At 42.1% G+C, this 16,778-nt stretch overlaps 1 protein-coding gene across 1 annotated transcript in view; it reads right to left on the bottom strand.

The window, feature by feature from the left end:
- The window catches only part of SLC5A1 (solute carrier family 5 (sodium/glucose cotransporter), member 1), a 26,807-nt gene extending 11,711 nt beyond the window's left edge, over nucleotides 1-15,096 (bottom strand). The window contains exons 1-5 of the mRNA XM_010144599.1: nucleotides 15,010-15,096; nucleotides 12,804-12,875; nucleotides 5,027-5,131; nucleotides 2,802-2,861; nucleotides 2,351-2,455 (exon numbers count right to left, since the gene is read on the bottom strand). Coding sequence (XP_010142901.1) covers nucleotides 2,351-2,455; nucleotides 2,802-2,861; nucleotides 5,027-5,131; nucleotides 12,804-12,875; nucleotides 15,010-15,096 — 429 coding nt within the window. The remainder of the gene's footprint in view (nucleotides 1-2,350; nucleotides 2,456-2,801; nucleotides 2,862-5,026; nucleotides 5,132-12,803; nucleotides 12,876-15,009) is intronic.
- Between the last annotated feature and the right edge of the window lie 1,682 nt (nucleotides 15,097-16,778).

Here is a 16,778-nt window from a genome sequence, read left to right as displayed (position 1 = left end):
CAGGAATTGTTTGAGCTCAGAGATCACACGTGTTCTGATCCCGAAGATCAGCACCTTGCAGCAGGGCCCTGTCCGGCAAGTGGATGATTAGCCACAAAACAAGGCGAGAAATCAACAGAAAATACATAGAGAATGTGCCGGAAAACGGAACTAGTAACAACCTTGTACAGAGGTGTGCAAAGGGAATCTGATCCTCGTGTGGTGCTGGGCACTGTGCCAGCAAGAGTATGTCAGGAGTTACATGACCCGACATATTACACTGTCCACTGGAAAGCACCATCATAATTGTATTATTAAGAATGTTAGTATCAAGGAAGCAGCACATTAATGACTACCCCAGAAACAAGATACCATCTTCTACGAGGATAAGGAGCAGTAAGTATCGCTGCCAGCCTGGTGGGTGTGACTGCCTGTTAAGGGCAGGGCAGAAACCCATCCTTCTCTATCAAATCTCAGTAAGCCCCGAAGATCACAGGGAGTGTTTGCAAAGGCAGCAGTCAAGGAAGTGATATGCAAATCCCCAAGCTGGCAATGGCACGGGTTGTCAACACATGCCTCCAGGAAGAGAGACCTGCTCTAGCTTCACACGGCACGTGTCCCTTTGCACATCTCTGGCAGTACCTCAAGGTTTTGACTGTTCTGCCTATTCTGAATAAGATACGACAAGTAAATCAGACCCAGGTAAATCCTGCCCTTCTGAGTATGGTGACGTTAGATGACAATGAAGATGACTTGCTTGCATGCTACAAAAGTCTGAGCCACACTTGTACATGGACAGACACTGTGAGAGGTGTCCTGGGCAGATGAGGACAACTAGAAATGGCGAGAGAACATGTGCACCAGAGTTTTCCCCTGAATGGCACAGAGACCCGGCTCCGTGACAATTCCCCACACGCATCTGGAATGACTGGGTTGATGGGAAGCTGGGATAGCTGCTGGTAGAGTGGGACCATATGCATCTCTTGACTGTTGCACTGCTCCCTAACAGGAGCAGACCACAAGAGCCGGAGAGGGTGCTTCAGCGTCATAAAGCTCAAACGGAGAACCTGCCTTGCCTGGGAGCAAGACACTCCAACTGACATGGGGTGAAATCGCATGACCAGATCCGTGGGCAAGATAGAGGCTGGAAATAAAAGGCAGTAAATTCTGAACCTATGTAGCACCTTGATGGGTTCATTTCCAACATGTGTTGCAGAATAGGACCGTGAGTCATCTGACTGGAAGAGCTTCTCGGCTGCTAGAATTGCCAGAACTCTCTGTCATACCTGGGATTTCTGATTACGGTAGTTAAGCACAACAAATTAACTAACCCTAGCAAATTAGGATTAATTTAACTTAGTTTAAATTAGGATTAACTAGTTAGCAAATTAACTAATCCTTTTGAAATATATGGAAATCTAACTCCAAAGCCAGCTCCACAGTACCAGCCTGTTTAATTTATAACCATTCTAAGGATCATGAAGATGTGAGAATGAGAGCAAAAGGCCAATCTTTTAGCTTAAATTGCACTATTATCAGTCAGTTCCCATTCAGAGGGCAAAGAGTAATCTGCCATGGCAACTTCCGCAAAACAACAGATTGAGCTGTGCCTGAACTGTGGACTTCTTTAGGGTCTTGGTAGTTTCCAGATATATAGAAAATTCAAGGTCCCTTCCCTGCTCCACAGCAATACAACCACTTAATAAACATTTTCTTATCTAGACTGTGATTTCCCCAAGAAAGGTTGGACCAGATGATCCTTGAGTTCTCTTCCAATCTGGTGTTCTATGATTCTACGATTCATTAACTTCATAGCACCTTAAACTTTATGGCAACCACTTGCTCATTAAAAGAATCTCTCCTCTTCCCTCCTTTCACCTCAGCTGTTATATTTTCTCTCCTTTGCATTCCCCCACTCCATTATTTTCTAGTTCCTATTGTTCTCTTTTTCTCCATTGCCCTCTTGCTCTTCTCCCTTATCTGTATTACTGATGGCACCGGGGAGTGCTAAAACAGATAAATACAAAGTTTGGAGAGAAAAATGCCTGCCAAAGTTTCCCTCCACTCCAATGTGTTCTAGAGGAGAGTGTAAGTTGAAGTAAACCTTAAAACCTAAAAAAGAAAAAGGAAGCACAATAAGCAGCAAGAGACATTGCCAGGAAGGAACAAACTTGCATTGCAGAACAAATCTGGGTACACAAGCTCACTAGACAGAATAAAGAAAACACAAAATCCTGTTTTTACAGTTCTTATTTCAACCAACGGCTCCAAATCACAAACAACTGACAAATTGTGAGCAGTGTTTTAAATGGGAGTTCTCTTTCTTTAGATCAATGTAGGATGGAAGAAATGCTGTAAAAATTTTACTTACTGAGATCTTTGTGAATACATACAGGATCAGAGAAAGGACTGATAAGTAGACCTGAATCCGTTGCCCGCCAAAGCGCTTCCTCAGATACTCTGGCATTGTCACCACCTGCAGATAAGGTTTCAGATAATGAGGAACAGATACAAAGCATATCAGAGGAAATTATTTGCTACTCAGATGCTGTAAGAGAGAAGCACAAAGGGAGGGGAGCGGCAAATGCAGTTGCAAGGAAGAGCAACTCCAGGAATCAAAGGAGAACAAGTAGAGAGCACCAAGTACTTCTCAGCTCAGGTCTCAGACAGAGAATCCTCACTTTTCAAGTATATACAGACATAATCTAGTACAGTTCTAACACACTCAGATTTCATGCCATCCATAACGGCTTTGCAATATTTAAAACCCCACCCACAAACATGAGCAGCTAAGAAAAGCGTAACGTACTGTTTTGACTTACCCCAGCTTTGATGTAGATAGGTACAAACACCCATCCCAGAATAACCACAAGTACCAGAGCCTGCAGCCAAGACAAGATCAGCTGAGTTAGCCTGGGTATTGCAGGTGGGGGGGGAGAAGCTGCTCTGTCCTTTGATTTACAGTTGAAAATTTCTGAGGGAAATCTTGGCCAAAGAAATTGTCAGTTCTTATGGAGCTTGGATTTGATGCTAGATGGCCCGGGGGAGCACACATGACGACACTACAATTTCTAGAGGAAGAGCTGATTTCTGCTCAGAGGATCGCCTTCTAATATCACAGCACCGCTCCATAGCAGCACCAGACTATCCCAGCGCTCCTCAGAGCAAGCTCAGGGTGCCTGGTTTAACGATGGTTAAAACACGTCCAGCCCATAAGACTGCCATTTCTGGGAAGTACTAGGGAAGGTGAAGTTTGCTACCTGAGACCTATTTGCTAGCATCTTCATCCCAGAGCCGCTCATGCAGGGCCAATCAGGTATGCTGCCATGGGATGTTGTGACGTTTGCAATCTAGGTCCTGGGGAGAGTACCACTTTTGATTATTATTTTGACCATTAACTGCCTTCTGCGTCAGGTCTCTGTGAGATGGCCCTACGTTCTACAATGATCTCACACACTGTACGCGGTGTACCCCATGCATTTGGTAACACGTCTTGTATTTCCATGTTACCATTTCATAACATATTTTGTGTTATCCTGTATTTGTATTAAATGGCTGGCAAATGCTATCCAGTATAGGGTTGTAGATGTAAATTAACACATATAGAACAAAAGCCTGTTCTCAGAGCTGCACTCTGCATTTATTCTGTCCACAGGGCTTTGAGGGCTTTTTAATGGTGTCTCTTAAGTTCTGCTCTTAAATCAAAACCATAAGATGGACAAGAAATACTGGGTCAGCTTCTGCTGTCATACTAATACGAATTAGAAATAATTTCAGTGGAATAATAGTGATACACAAGGATGATAACAGTCAAATTTAGTACTTCTTTCAAAAGGAGAATCAAGAGCAATATTTCCAGCACGTCTGTTAACCTGTACACCAGTCCCACTATGTCATAAGTAATGAACTACGCAGCGTTTCTGCTCAAATATGCACATGCATCATTGCTTCTTCCTAAACAACAATCATTGTTCACTGTGTATCCACAGAGAATCTCCCAGGAGATGAAGTGTTAGAGGTGGATATGTTTGAAAAAGGATACAGGTCCTAGATATTTGAATACCATGACAATCCTTCTATTTCATTTTTCTTAGTTTTGGTACAAAGAGAAGGAGAATCAGGTTTGTTACAGGTCTAGTGTAACCAAAGAAAGAAAGATGACATATTAACACATCTCATACAGCTCATTTTAGCCTTTCACCTTCTCCTTAAATATTGATATCGTATGAGTACTTGACTATTTTTGCAGCAACCACCTACTTGTTAAGGAATAAAGCCAGATTCTCCAGGGTGTGTGCTTCTGTCACCGTGCAGAATTAAATGCAGGGAAGCATTGACCTACGTATGCTCATTAAGTCCTTTGTGTCATATATAATCCTTTTCATGAAGGTCATTTAAGCAAAACAAAGGCATTATCCTCCACACCCACAGAGCCTCAGAATACAAGGAAATGGAGTGAAATAGTTGCAGTTAACACTACTCCTGGTACCCCAAGTAGTTCATTTAAAGTCACCTTGGATACATCTACCCTATACTGCAACCATAAGGAAAACACACGCATAATTAGGGGACAGAGAAAGTAAAGAGGAAAAGATTTTTGGAATGCAGGCGGCGGTGAAGGATGTCCAAAATTTCTTAGAGCCTGTGAAGAAATCAAAGCCCCTTCAACTATTCCTATACAGCAAATGCTGTAAATCTGATAAATTCTTCCCAATATCCTGCAAGCTGAAAGTGCTCTTTACGAATACTTGAAAAGTAATCAAAGGATATGTATAGAGAGGAAAACCCACCAATTTATTTGGTTCAAATGCTCTCTAAAACACTTCACGCAACAGAAAAGGGTCATCTTCTCCCAGTGGCTTGGACAAGGACCAAGGAGGATGAGCTAAATACTAGATTACATTGGCGCTTACTGGTCAGTATCGATAACAAGAGTTGCCAAGCACAAACTTTGACAGTCTTAAATTATTTGGCAATGTTATTTTGTTTAACCTCTCCTGATAATCTGGATGTCACAAACATGTTCACTTAAATTCATGCCACTTACATTCCATTCGTATCCTCCGATGGCAATTCCTCCCGCTGCTGCTGTTCCTGCTATTCCCACAAAATGTCCACTGCCAATGTTACTGGCAAAGAGAGAAGCACCGATCTGGAAACAGAAAGAACAATATTTGGCTCTTAAGTTCCATTCATGGTAACTTGAAAAAATCACGTTCCTTTGGCATTTTGAACTCATGCCTATCTATTATCAGATGGCAATGAGGAGGATGATTGGCAACCACCTTCCTCGATAACTTTCAAGACTCCCTCTTACTGTTCACCCTCAAACCTCCAGCCATCAGATCCACAACAATGCAAATGAATAGGATGTTACACAGAAGTTCTTCTTCCAGTTGAGGCAAACAGTTTATGACAGGATAAACTAAAAAATACTTGCAAAACTTGACTAACTTACTTTTGGGTGATATCCAGACAATTAGGGAGAAGTCTGTGATCAGTCACTCAAGGAGGAAACAGTGCATACCCACTTGTCAAACTAGCACTCCCTGTTTCATATTCCACAGCCTGAGGAACTAAATGTATCATCGGTGAGAGTTGCACAGACTTTGGTACACTGTATTTGGTACACTTTGAGTCAAAAGATACTCAGTTACTGAATTAAATCCTGAAAGCTGCGTGGAAGAAATATCTGCTGAGAAAGTGCTTCTGGAAGACACAATCCACAGCAAATCAAGGCGTTCTATTTAAGAAGTGCTGGATCTCTAAGACCCCCAAATATTGCACTGATCATACAAACACAACAGTGGGGAGAACACAGAAACTGATGAACAGGGAGAGATTAAAAAAAATGAAATGCTTATGTCTGGATTACAGACAGGCAGGAGCCATTCACAAAAGAGAGACTGTAGCCAAAGATCTAATTCTTTATTAAATAGCTCGGACAATAGAGAAGCTGAAGAGAAAAGCGATGAGCTTCATTTCCTCAAACTGCTGCCATTAAAGGCAGCAGAAATGCCTCTCCATAATTGACGGGGTCAGACTCTGAGAGATGTAGGGTGAGAACTCACGCATGAACAAAAGTTTGGATTGGGTATTGTAGGCAGAAGACATGGGGTAGTTCTGAGATGAAAAGAGGTGAGTGAACATTTTTTATTAACTTCTATTTTTTCTTTATGTCCTCTGAAAGCGACATAGAAAAAAGAAAACAGAGTTAAAAAGAAAAGCATAGAGCAAGTAAGCAAAAGAACCTCTTGCTGATCAGCTTCTACCGCTCTCATTAGTTAGGACCTCTCCTGTTCAAAGATCCCAAGGTGCTTAAAAATGGGTTTTTAGACATATGAATGCAGGACCTGCATCCAGCACTTTCTGCTTACGTAGTTCCCCAGTACAGGTGGCTGGAATATGTTCAGAGTCACCTTACAAGGAGGAGAGATATTCCTTGTCTGCAACTCACTGGGAGAATTTTAGGGACCTAAAATATATTTAAAGAGAATAGTTATAAATTTGAGCTCTGCAGCCGCTGCAGTGAGCTCTTTGAGCAGCAGTAAAAATTAAGTCAATCTTTCTGAGAGCACAGGGACGATTGCCTGAGATTGAGGAGGATAAAAGGGATTTCATCATAGAAACCCACCTCTGAAGAACAGATTCATCCTATAGAGCTATGCCATAGCCGGGAATAGCAATCATACTCCCCAACTCACAATCCTGAGCTCCAGTCATGAAATTTTCCTCCCTCATTTTTATATGCAATGCACAAATCAGAGGATTCCACCCATTCTTTTCCAAGCTTACTTTTTTCTCCTTTCCCGAGTTTGATCTCCTGATTTCTTCTAGTCTTTTTGCAGACAAACTGTTCTTTTGCTGTGACAGGAAATTTATGTATCTAAGTTCACTCACTTCTGGGTTTTCATAATGTCTTTTTTTTTTCTTCACATTTCTAGAAGTGAGTTCTCCCCTGCAGAAATGTAACCAGTCTGTCATAGGACAGATATTTCTACAAGAATGATAAGTGTTGTAACAAGCATTAGCAAACAAGCCAGAGAGATCACTGGTCGTAAGGAAAATTTTTTCTTCTAACATACTTGTGACAGCAGCAGTGTTTTTCCAGCCACGATGGTGAAGAAACAAAATACCATTTGTACCAAGCATTAGCACTGTTGCACAGTGTCTTCTCTGGAGATGAATAATTAAACTTAAATCTAGGTTACTAGAAATGCAATCATCAGAAAAGATTAACCACATTAATCTCTGATTTTATTTAATGTGCTACCTCTCCTGTTTCAAAAGCTTAAAATGTACCGCAAGGAGCTCTAAGTAACTGAAGGAGCTGATGAAGAACTTCACGGACTGACAGCGGCAGCTTCGGCTCCGTGCGTGGAACCTGCACATACTGTAGCATTCAGTGAATGCTGTGTTCCCACTTAGCCACAGTACGACTGCGTCGAAAGACGAATACAAAACCAAACCTAAACATGAAAAATTACCAACATATTTAGGGCCAGTGCAAGGACAAAGCAATGTGAACGCAGATACCAACCTTGACTTTCTAAATTTCCTTCTTTGGATGAGGGAACACCCAGTGCAGTAGAACTGTAAGATCAACACACACTAATAATGGATGCAGCCACATGGAAAGGCAGACCATATCTTCATAGCTGGGAAATGCATATTACCCTAAAACTGCAGTGTGGTTAAAGCAAGAGGAGTGTTTACCAAGCGTGCTGGTACCCTGTGAGCTGCTGATGCCAGAGGGGAAAGAGAAACTCGCAGTCGGTGTGGCGGACTCTAAGGATGAGTGCAGAAGGCAGATGGGCTCTGGGTCCAGGCTGTTTTGCTGAAGAACTTACTGTTCTGGTATTTTTTGCAGTGAAAAGGGTGATTACTGGAATTGCTTGATTTGCCGTTGGTAGGTGGTACAGTACTTTTACATGATCTAAGAACACCGGGCTGAAACTGAGGGAGTGACAAAGGGAGACAATTTTCAACACGTTTAACTGTTCTCAGTTAATGTGTTGGTTTGAAAAACAGATCTAGGAGGAAATGTAAAGAAGGAAGTTGATTGAAAGGAACAAAAGCTGTTGAGAGGGAAAGAGAGGACAAAAAACTAAACTAACCTGAGGCAGAAGTGTAACATTAACTCTTTTAAAATCTTCTAAGAGGTCAGGTTTTAACAAGAGTACTCTGTTCAGGAAAAGCACTGCCACGCTGCAGAGAGATGACAATCACCATGTTCTTCCCGTGTTATTCATTAACCATTTCACCTTGCTCTTTTCGTTAACCTGAGGATGCACTGACATCCTGGCTCTCGCTGTTCCAATTGATACACAATGTACTTTGCAAATCAGTGACCACTGCAGCAACAGCAGGCAGTCTTTACAGCTCACGGCTCTTCTCCCTCCCAGGACCTGCTAATACACATCCTATGCCCCTAACGTCCGCTTTCCTGTTTGAAAGTGTTAGCTCAGTATAAAACTCTTTGCCCTGATCCCAGGCTCACCTCGTCTGTGGCCTTTAGACCCTTTGCAGAGAACAGCAGAGGTTCCCTCACATTAGCATGAGGTCATGAGCCTTGCCCTGAGGTATCACTTCTCCCATGGGTCACCTGCAGAAGCTGCTTCTCGAACCCCTGGACAAATTCCTCACTCCCTTGTTTGAGAACTACACCTCAACACTGTTCATGCTCTCTTTAACTCACAACTCTTCCCTGCAAAACGTGACTTTACTCTGAGGGACGGATATAATTTTTTCTACCTGAGTTTTTTGGACTCACCCTCAGTCACTTTGGAAAAATCAGTATACTGATGTTACTGTCACGCTTTCAGGGCTCTGAGATTCAAAGAAAGAAACGTAGGTTTTTATTCTGTTTTCCCAGTTAGTCTGCAAATTCTATGTATTGTATTATTGCCACATTAAACCGCATTTCTACACTTCACAATTCACTAGGTGAAAAGAGATGGATATACGACAGACATCAAACGTGTCTCCGGCTTGTGACAAGCCCAACAGCTGGTCGAAAGCAGGCTGCTCCGATACATTTCCACCTTTGTCCTCTGAGACAGAACAACAGCTCCCAGCTGGCTGGAAAATTCTGACAGATTCTGGAGAAATCCATTTCACTGAACTTCTCCTTTCCTACCAGAGCTTTCCTTGGAGTACTTTATTATAATTTTTACTCCAAAAACTATTGATTTGACACTATTTTTTGCATGGAACTTGAAAAAATAAGTTCATTTCTTTTTCCACTTTACCTAAGAAAGGGAAATACAAATCTTACTCATACCAGAGTTGTCTTTCCTGGCTCCTCACGGCAGTGTCACATTCGGCAAGTGAGGAGAATTCTGAGGATATGTAAAACTCATGTAACTGGACACAGAGGTCAGAGAAATCACGGCAGTGGTCAGTTCTGATGGCCATGAAATCAAGCGATGCAGAACTGAAGCAAAAATCTGTTGTTCTTTTTCCTTAATTCTTACCTGCTCACAAAGATTGACAGATAAGTGACAACAAACGAGCTGAGTTACATTTCTGTTTCGCTGAAGCATGCCCTTGACTCTGCATGCTTCCCACCGACTCTTCAGTTAATCTTTCTAACCATAGCTGGACTTCAGATGCCCAGCAGATACTCTTTGTCCTATTAGCATTTAAGCCTCAGGAACTCAACCCATAATTTTTTGCAGACAGCTCTGTCTGCGAAACTACAGAACCCGAACAACAAAATTCAAAACTGAAGATGCTTTTTTTATATATAATTGTGCATGAAACCCTGTTAATCCAGTGAGAGTGGCTGCTACCAAAGCTGACTGCTCTCCAGGAACAGATACTATGTTTACTACAATGGCAGAAAGTATTTGGCTGAACTTAACTCCAGGTAACAAAAGAAGCGAGAGTCCGGATTGCAAGCCCCACTGTCACAAAGTTGTCACTTTCCTTGAGCTCCTCTGTGTCTATTTGGAAAAAGTAGAGCTGGTTATGAGTCTTTAAAGAGTCCTTCCTGAGGACATTTCCTCAAAGCCCAAGAGCCCAAAACCAGTTTCTTGAAGTTTCTTCTCTCGGTTTCCGTAAAAAGACTGTGGAAAGGGCACAGCATTTCACACCACTATGATTAAGCAGCAATGGTTTTCAATTTCTGACAATCAGTGAGAATGTAATTACATACCTTGATCCCTAACTAACTACAGGAACTAACGAGTTGCTCATCCACTCCACAAGGGCAGTGATTTCAGGGAACTAACACAGAAAAGACCTATTTCCTCAGCAGAACAGCCAGAAAAGACTAAATGTGGGATTGGTTTGCAAAACACTAAGTAACCTTCGTGGATTCTGCTGAAGTCAACAATCAGAGCCAAAGCTGGAGAGATCTGGCCCCGGAAAACTGTCTTGCTTCAGCTTTATAAATTGAGAAATTGAATCACAATGAGGCAAAGTGATTGACAAACATGAAAAATCCATATCAAAAGTGGGACTAACCTCCAGCCCTTGATTACCAGCGTCTTCTCTAGTCTACCAAACCCCAGCTACCATATCATTTAAGTGGAGCAGAATCCTTTTCCTAGGCTTGTCAGTAAGAGATCCTAACACAGTGCTAACGAGCCTCTCCCTGTGGGGTCAGAAAAGCTGCTTATGGCTGCCCTGTAGAGATAGAACATAGCACAGTGTCTGAAAAACACTACTAGTTTAAGGGAATCAAGTTTATAACAAGTTTGTTAAAGGATTTTTTTTCTACTTTTCTCTGTTCCAGAAAGCAATTTCATGGCAAGAGTCATTATCCTGAAATCACAGGGAAGAAATCTCATATATACGAGTCGATTTACAAAACGGCTTTCGCCAACATGCCTCTCATCTGTGGAAATGTACCTGGGCTTTCCAGAACCATGGCATGTTCGTCCTGAGATGGCACAGAAGAAAAGTCAAAGCACAGAAAAAGTAAAAAAATACACTCAGCATTAGCTGTTGCAGAACTGAGATCACATCTGAACTTTCTATACTTTCATTGCTTTCCTAGCCATTTCAGCCCAGCTTGCACTGGGTGATGGACATCCTACCTATATGCTAAACCGTGGGAATAGCTGTTTTGGAATCTCTTTTTATCCAAGGCAAACTTTTCCAGGTGGTGCTGCTGACATAGTATTTAGTTTGTGGTTTGAGTGCTTGCTGTTTGTTTATTTTGAGTGATACCAGGAAGAATTGCAAGTTGGGTTTATTTTTATGGTGCAGAAAGACACTTCTGGCATTCCGAAGGGAAGGACCGAAGGGGTGGTCTAAGACTCCCCTGATGACTAGCACTTCATCCATGCTGAGCTCCAGAGGTTGGGAAGGAGAGAGAGATGATCCTAGCCAGCAACCACTGCACTGTGGGGACATCCCTTTTCTCTTCCCACTGAAGGAAGGGAGCTTCTTGATTCTGTTGGGTGAGTATTGGCAGGGAACTCGACGTTAGCTAATCTTTCCTTAGGGTAATCTTTAGGAATTGTCAGTGCCACTGCAGCAAGACAGAAGTTTTTCATGGCCAGTCTTTCCTGCTTTGTTTCTTCCACCTTCATTTACATCTGCACAGAAGGGTATTCATATTCATATTCATCCTTGACAAGGTTAAAACCGGCTCACTGATTAAAGTGACAAGCAGAGTAATCTGTTTGGGTTTTTTTTTTTTCTCTGCCTAGAATTATGGAATTTATCTTAAAATAACTTGGAAACTTTCTCTTTCCTCAATCTTCCAGTGGAACCTGAATTTTCTTAGATCTGCTATGCCAAATGAGGAAACCTTTTACTGTCATTAGCCTTTAATCTTTCCATGTCATTGAAGAGGCAGTCCTAATCCCTTCTAAAGGCAGACAGCAGCTCCCTGAAGCACGAGAAGACTGAAAGAGGTGTGGTTATTTCTGCAGCGTGCTTTAAGAAAATTCCTGAATTTTTAGACAACAATTTAATCTCATTCTTCTTGATCCTGTAACTGAATCCATGTGGATGGAATCTCAAATTAAAAGTCATAATGAAGTGCAAAAACATTTCTGGAGACTGAATGCAAGATCAGGAACATTGAGGATTTCCATTCAAGCACGTGGAAGCACGTGCAACACAAGAAATGCAGAGAATGCAGGTTTGTCTAAGTTTTCTGCTCTTCGAAGAAATCACACTGAACAGACTGTATGGTCTAGAAGAAATAGATGATTGTTTCTAATATAATTTCTACCAGAGGCCTGCTGGATGGCTATGAACGCATTTTGTCTGTGACTCCTTTCCTACACCTTAGAAGAGAATACAAATCCACAGAAAAACAATATAAGTCACAGATGATCTTTAAATAAATTTAAACTACATTTTACCAGTAACTTATAATATTTCCAGGATTTTCTCCTCGTACAGACCAGAACTTGTTAACAAAAGTGGAAAGAATAGAGCAATACGAGGAAAAATTTCAGTAAATCAGTTCTTCTCTGTGATAACATCAAAATGAGCCAGCTTCTCTGGGTACAGCGAAAGTCACAAACCCAAAATATGAAAAAGCTTTAAAGTGGGCTGAAAGGCAAAGCATTGTCTACACTGACATCACCAAAGCATCTAGGTTCAAAAGAGCTGGTCACATAATCAAGGCAGCTCAGAGCTCAACATGGGCAACTTCCCCAACACTCCTCCCTGGTGGCTTCTGTTGTGCAGTTTGTCCTGTGTCACCATGGCTAGAGAAAGAGTTTGAAGTGCATCTATGTGACATAGCCATGACAGTCTCAGCAATATTGTAGAGATACTTCACAACCAGACATAGTCAGGAGGAAGTGGATGCACATACACATATTCTACATATACACACAATATATAGCACTCACCGGCCACCAAACCATGCTTCGTCCAGCCAGGAAAAACCCACTTACTGTCCCTCGGTTGGTTGAATACATGGCCTGAAGGAAAAAAAATAACCAGAAAGAAAGAAAGATTGAATCATATTTAAATAGGCAAGCTATACATGGACTATGAACAAACAGCTAGAATGAAGGGATAAAATATATGGGGAGGGAAAAGTGGAAGAAATAAACAAAGCAGCCAAAAAGAACAAGCTTACGATGAAGAAAATAATACAACTGAACGATGATTCTGGTATTTAGGTCTACATTAACTATTTGAGCTTCATTGCTTCAGCTTTCATTACAGTGCGAAACACTGAAATAACATTAAATTTAACCTTAAAAACATGACTCAAATAAAAGCTCATATGAACACTTCATCGGGGCGCAACGCCTTTGATTTCAGGCATAAAAAACCCACCGTAAATCACAAGCCCATTAACAGAAAGTACGCAGCCTTTTTACTCAATACCATCCAGCCCCAGCAGATATCTATAAAAATCTACTTTCTTGTTGTGATATCAACATTGCACCTGCTTCTCTCTGAAGTTTAAAAAAAGAACCCAACTGAAATTTCCTTTCCATACACACGTTTCATACTTGTCAAGGGATGGGCTTTGGAGGGAAGCTTCACACAATTCTTGTTAATGACCCTGATCCAAATATTGGATTCCCATTGTCTCATCGGACGTACTTTGGACAGGCAAATAAAGAAAGAAGATGTGGGAAAGTTAGCCAGAACTTTTCTTCCAACGTGCATTTTATTTAGTTCAACTACACAGAACAACGAGAATAACTATTTGTCCAATAAAGAGGACATGGTTGCAGGAAAGGAATAGTTCCAGGAATTCCTCAGCACACAATTGTCTTTTTTTTTTGTCACAGACTTCTAACACAAAGTTCAACTACAGCAACAGCCAGATGTCTGTGGCAAAGACCCAGCTCCCTCTAGCCAGACAGCAGGGTTGTCAGGTACACTGGGGGCTTCAGATTTTTTGCTAGATTTTTGGCATCTACTTCCATGATGAAGAGGTAAAGGCAAGTTTGTGTCGCTTTGGGTACACCCTAAATTTTTGGTACTCTTCAAAACATTGCCAGGCTGCTGGAATGGGAGATTTTTTTTGCAGCTGAGTGCACTGCAGAACAGACCCCTGGATGCTCCTGGCAAGCAGGGGATTACTGAGGGACAATGCTCCTCTCCACTTCTTAATGGCCAGGTGTTCAGGTCATCAGGAGAGCTTGCCCCAATGAAACCGAATTTAGTGGCATTCCACTGTTTACAGCTTTGTAGCTCACAGTACTGACCCAGTATCTCCCAACCCTTCAGCACGCAGGTTACACCGACAGCACCCGCCTTTCTGCATTAGCTGTTACAGCACCATGCTTCATTTTCAGATTAGGCACTGCGTTTTCCCTTGCAGTCCTCAGCATGTTCAGCACTGCCTAGGTGAGGGCGGGAGGCACTGCTGTGCTTCGATCATGAACGGAAAGTCATTGCCATCTCTTGCCACCCCTGAAACTGTTCCTTCCCGCTAGTTTCCAGGGCACTGCACTCAGTACTCAAGGTCCTGCTGGCAAAGAAAGCCACAATAACACTGCCCTCATAATGGCCCCTGCAATCCTGACCCATCTCCCTCTTTGCTGAGAGTGATATCCAGTCCCTGGTCCGTCACGCAGTCGCAGCTGCGTTTTGCTGTTATACCACCATGTTGCCCTCCCTGCACATCGACTTCACCTCCATTGTTCTCCCTGCAACTCCCTCTTCTCACTGTTTCCTACGGCATCACCTCACACCACCAGCTCTCACTGCAGCCCCTGTGCTCCGCGATGCCAAACCCCATCTACTCACCTCCGGCCTGCTAACAGGGACCTGACCTTTACTGATCAGATGTCTCAGCTCACTCCCCACACAAACCTCGCTACTACACCTTCCCACTAGTTCCATTCATCCACCTGAATGAATGCATCCCTGGGTCATCATCACCTCTCCAGTAAACACCCACATTTCCCCACCATGCTCTTATTAACTATCTCAATTAAGCACCAAAATCTTTATACAGTTATACATTTTCATTTACTGAGCCACCTTCCCAAGACCCCATAAAGTACCTGCTCATTAAGTAAAAATGAAATAAAATAAAAATGAAATAAAATAAAAATTAAAATAAAATAAAATAAAATTCCAACCTACCCATAGTCCCACTGCCAGGACTAACAAAAAATAGATGACAATAACAGAGATGTCCGCAGCATTGTTGATCCTTACGTTGGATTCCATCCTGGCTGCTTCTCTGGCTTTCTTCTTTCTCTCCTTATGTGTTTCTTGCAGAGTTCGGGTTAATGATAAACTGCTGTTATCCCCTATGTCTTATATAATATATAACTTCAGATTCACTTGTCTCCCATGGGACACAGGTTGCTTTTCCTCAGACAACAATTTATTCCCAAATACTGCTCCTCTGTCACAGTTGCTGCAGGTTTCAGAGTCCAGTCCCACCCGGCAAAGGTGCTCAGGGTTTTAACATCCAGCAGCAGATGTCTGAGAAGGAATGAGCACGGAAAGGAGTGGCTTGGCTGCAATAAACCTGCACATTTACCTCACTGTGTGTGAAAACTTTTTTTTTTTAAGTGGTTGTACCTGTCTATCTAGTCGTGGAAGATGCAGTTCTTTTAGATGATGATGGCAACGTAAGCAATCATCTGTGAGGAGGAGTGACCTAACCGCTGGGGAAAACCCAGGGGTCCAGGAGCTGGGACACGCTCTGTGACATCTCTCAACTCAGCAGCATTACTCAATAGAGAAACAGCCCTGTATTTCTGGGAAGGAGACAACCTGAAGCTGCTTACGTCTCTCACATGGATGCAGGTGAAGATGCATGTGAACCACAAGACAGGAGTTTACTGTGCTGAATTTCAGGGTGTTCAGGCTGTGTTGTTGGTTCACTCTATTGTAGCTAATCAGCCTCACATTCAATTAAGTTCGAAGTTCATCAGAGCTTGGGTTTGCTTTCCCTCTGTTTGTTCCTCTGACTTCAGAATCAAGCTAGGCAAAATAACTGGTCACAAAGACATGGAACACACTGACTATAGACAGATCTCCACAGCTCTTAATAAGCAAGCTTCCCCAAAATGATGCCTGTGACCCTCTGGTGGAGCTAAAAGAGGTCAGAAAAATCCAGGATATTTAGAAGAAGAGACACAGGTGCCAGGCACATTTCTGGGCTTTGAGGATATCTGAAAGTCTGTTCTCTGCTTGACAGTAGGGAATCATTATTCATTTACAGCTGACTGGGTGCCTTCTGGGAGTGAAATGTTACCCTGAAGTTACACTGAGCAGAACAAGCAGTACAGTACATACAAAGCACAGCGGGTTTGACTGATCTTGCAGTGGTTATTTCCTCAGAAGATGAAACTGAGATCTGGTGCTCTGTTCACTGGCAACAAATTTTTCTTATGTAAACCACCCCTTGGTAACTGTACTTAACAAAAAGCACCACAGTCTAAGAAGCGATCATAAAGTGCAACTACTTATAAGAATAAAATAAAAATCTCACTATTGTTTGAACACCTATTCTCTTCTAAAACAGTCCTGCCCTCTGATAGCTCAGGCATCTCTCCGAAAACACATTCCTTGGTTTGTCCTACAGAACTGTGAAATGTTAGTTTTAAATCCAACAGAGAAAAAATTAACCCTGGAAGCTGCTGAGCATCCAATTCCCATTAGCTGCAACCTTCCCTGCTGTGTATTTCAGAGGAAAATAAAAGACTTATTTACTAACCTTAATTATCAGGAATAGTTTGCCTAAGATAGGCTGTTGATGGCACTTCTTTACAAAGATTGACATAGATTCCTATAGGTCCTTGCAACTAACAAAAATTTTCGTTTTCATGAATTCCACTTCTGCATCAGTCCACAGAGTTAAAGCAGAGAAAACATTAGGCAGGAACTGATCTACTATA

Source organism: Buceros rhinoceros, unplaced genomic scaffold (assembly GCF_000710305.1).
Source record: "Buceros rhinoceros silvestris isolate BGI_N320 unplaced genomic scaffold, ASM71030v1 scaffold16590, whole genome shotgun sequence".
Lineage (NCBI taxonomy): Eukaryota > Metazoa > Chordata > Aves > Bucerotiformes > Bucerotidae > Buceros > Buceros rhinoceros.
Note: the sequence above shows the minus strand (reverse complement) of the source record. Positions and strands in the feature narration are given on the sequence as shown.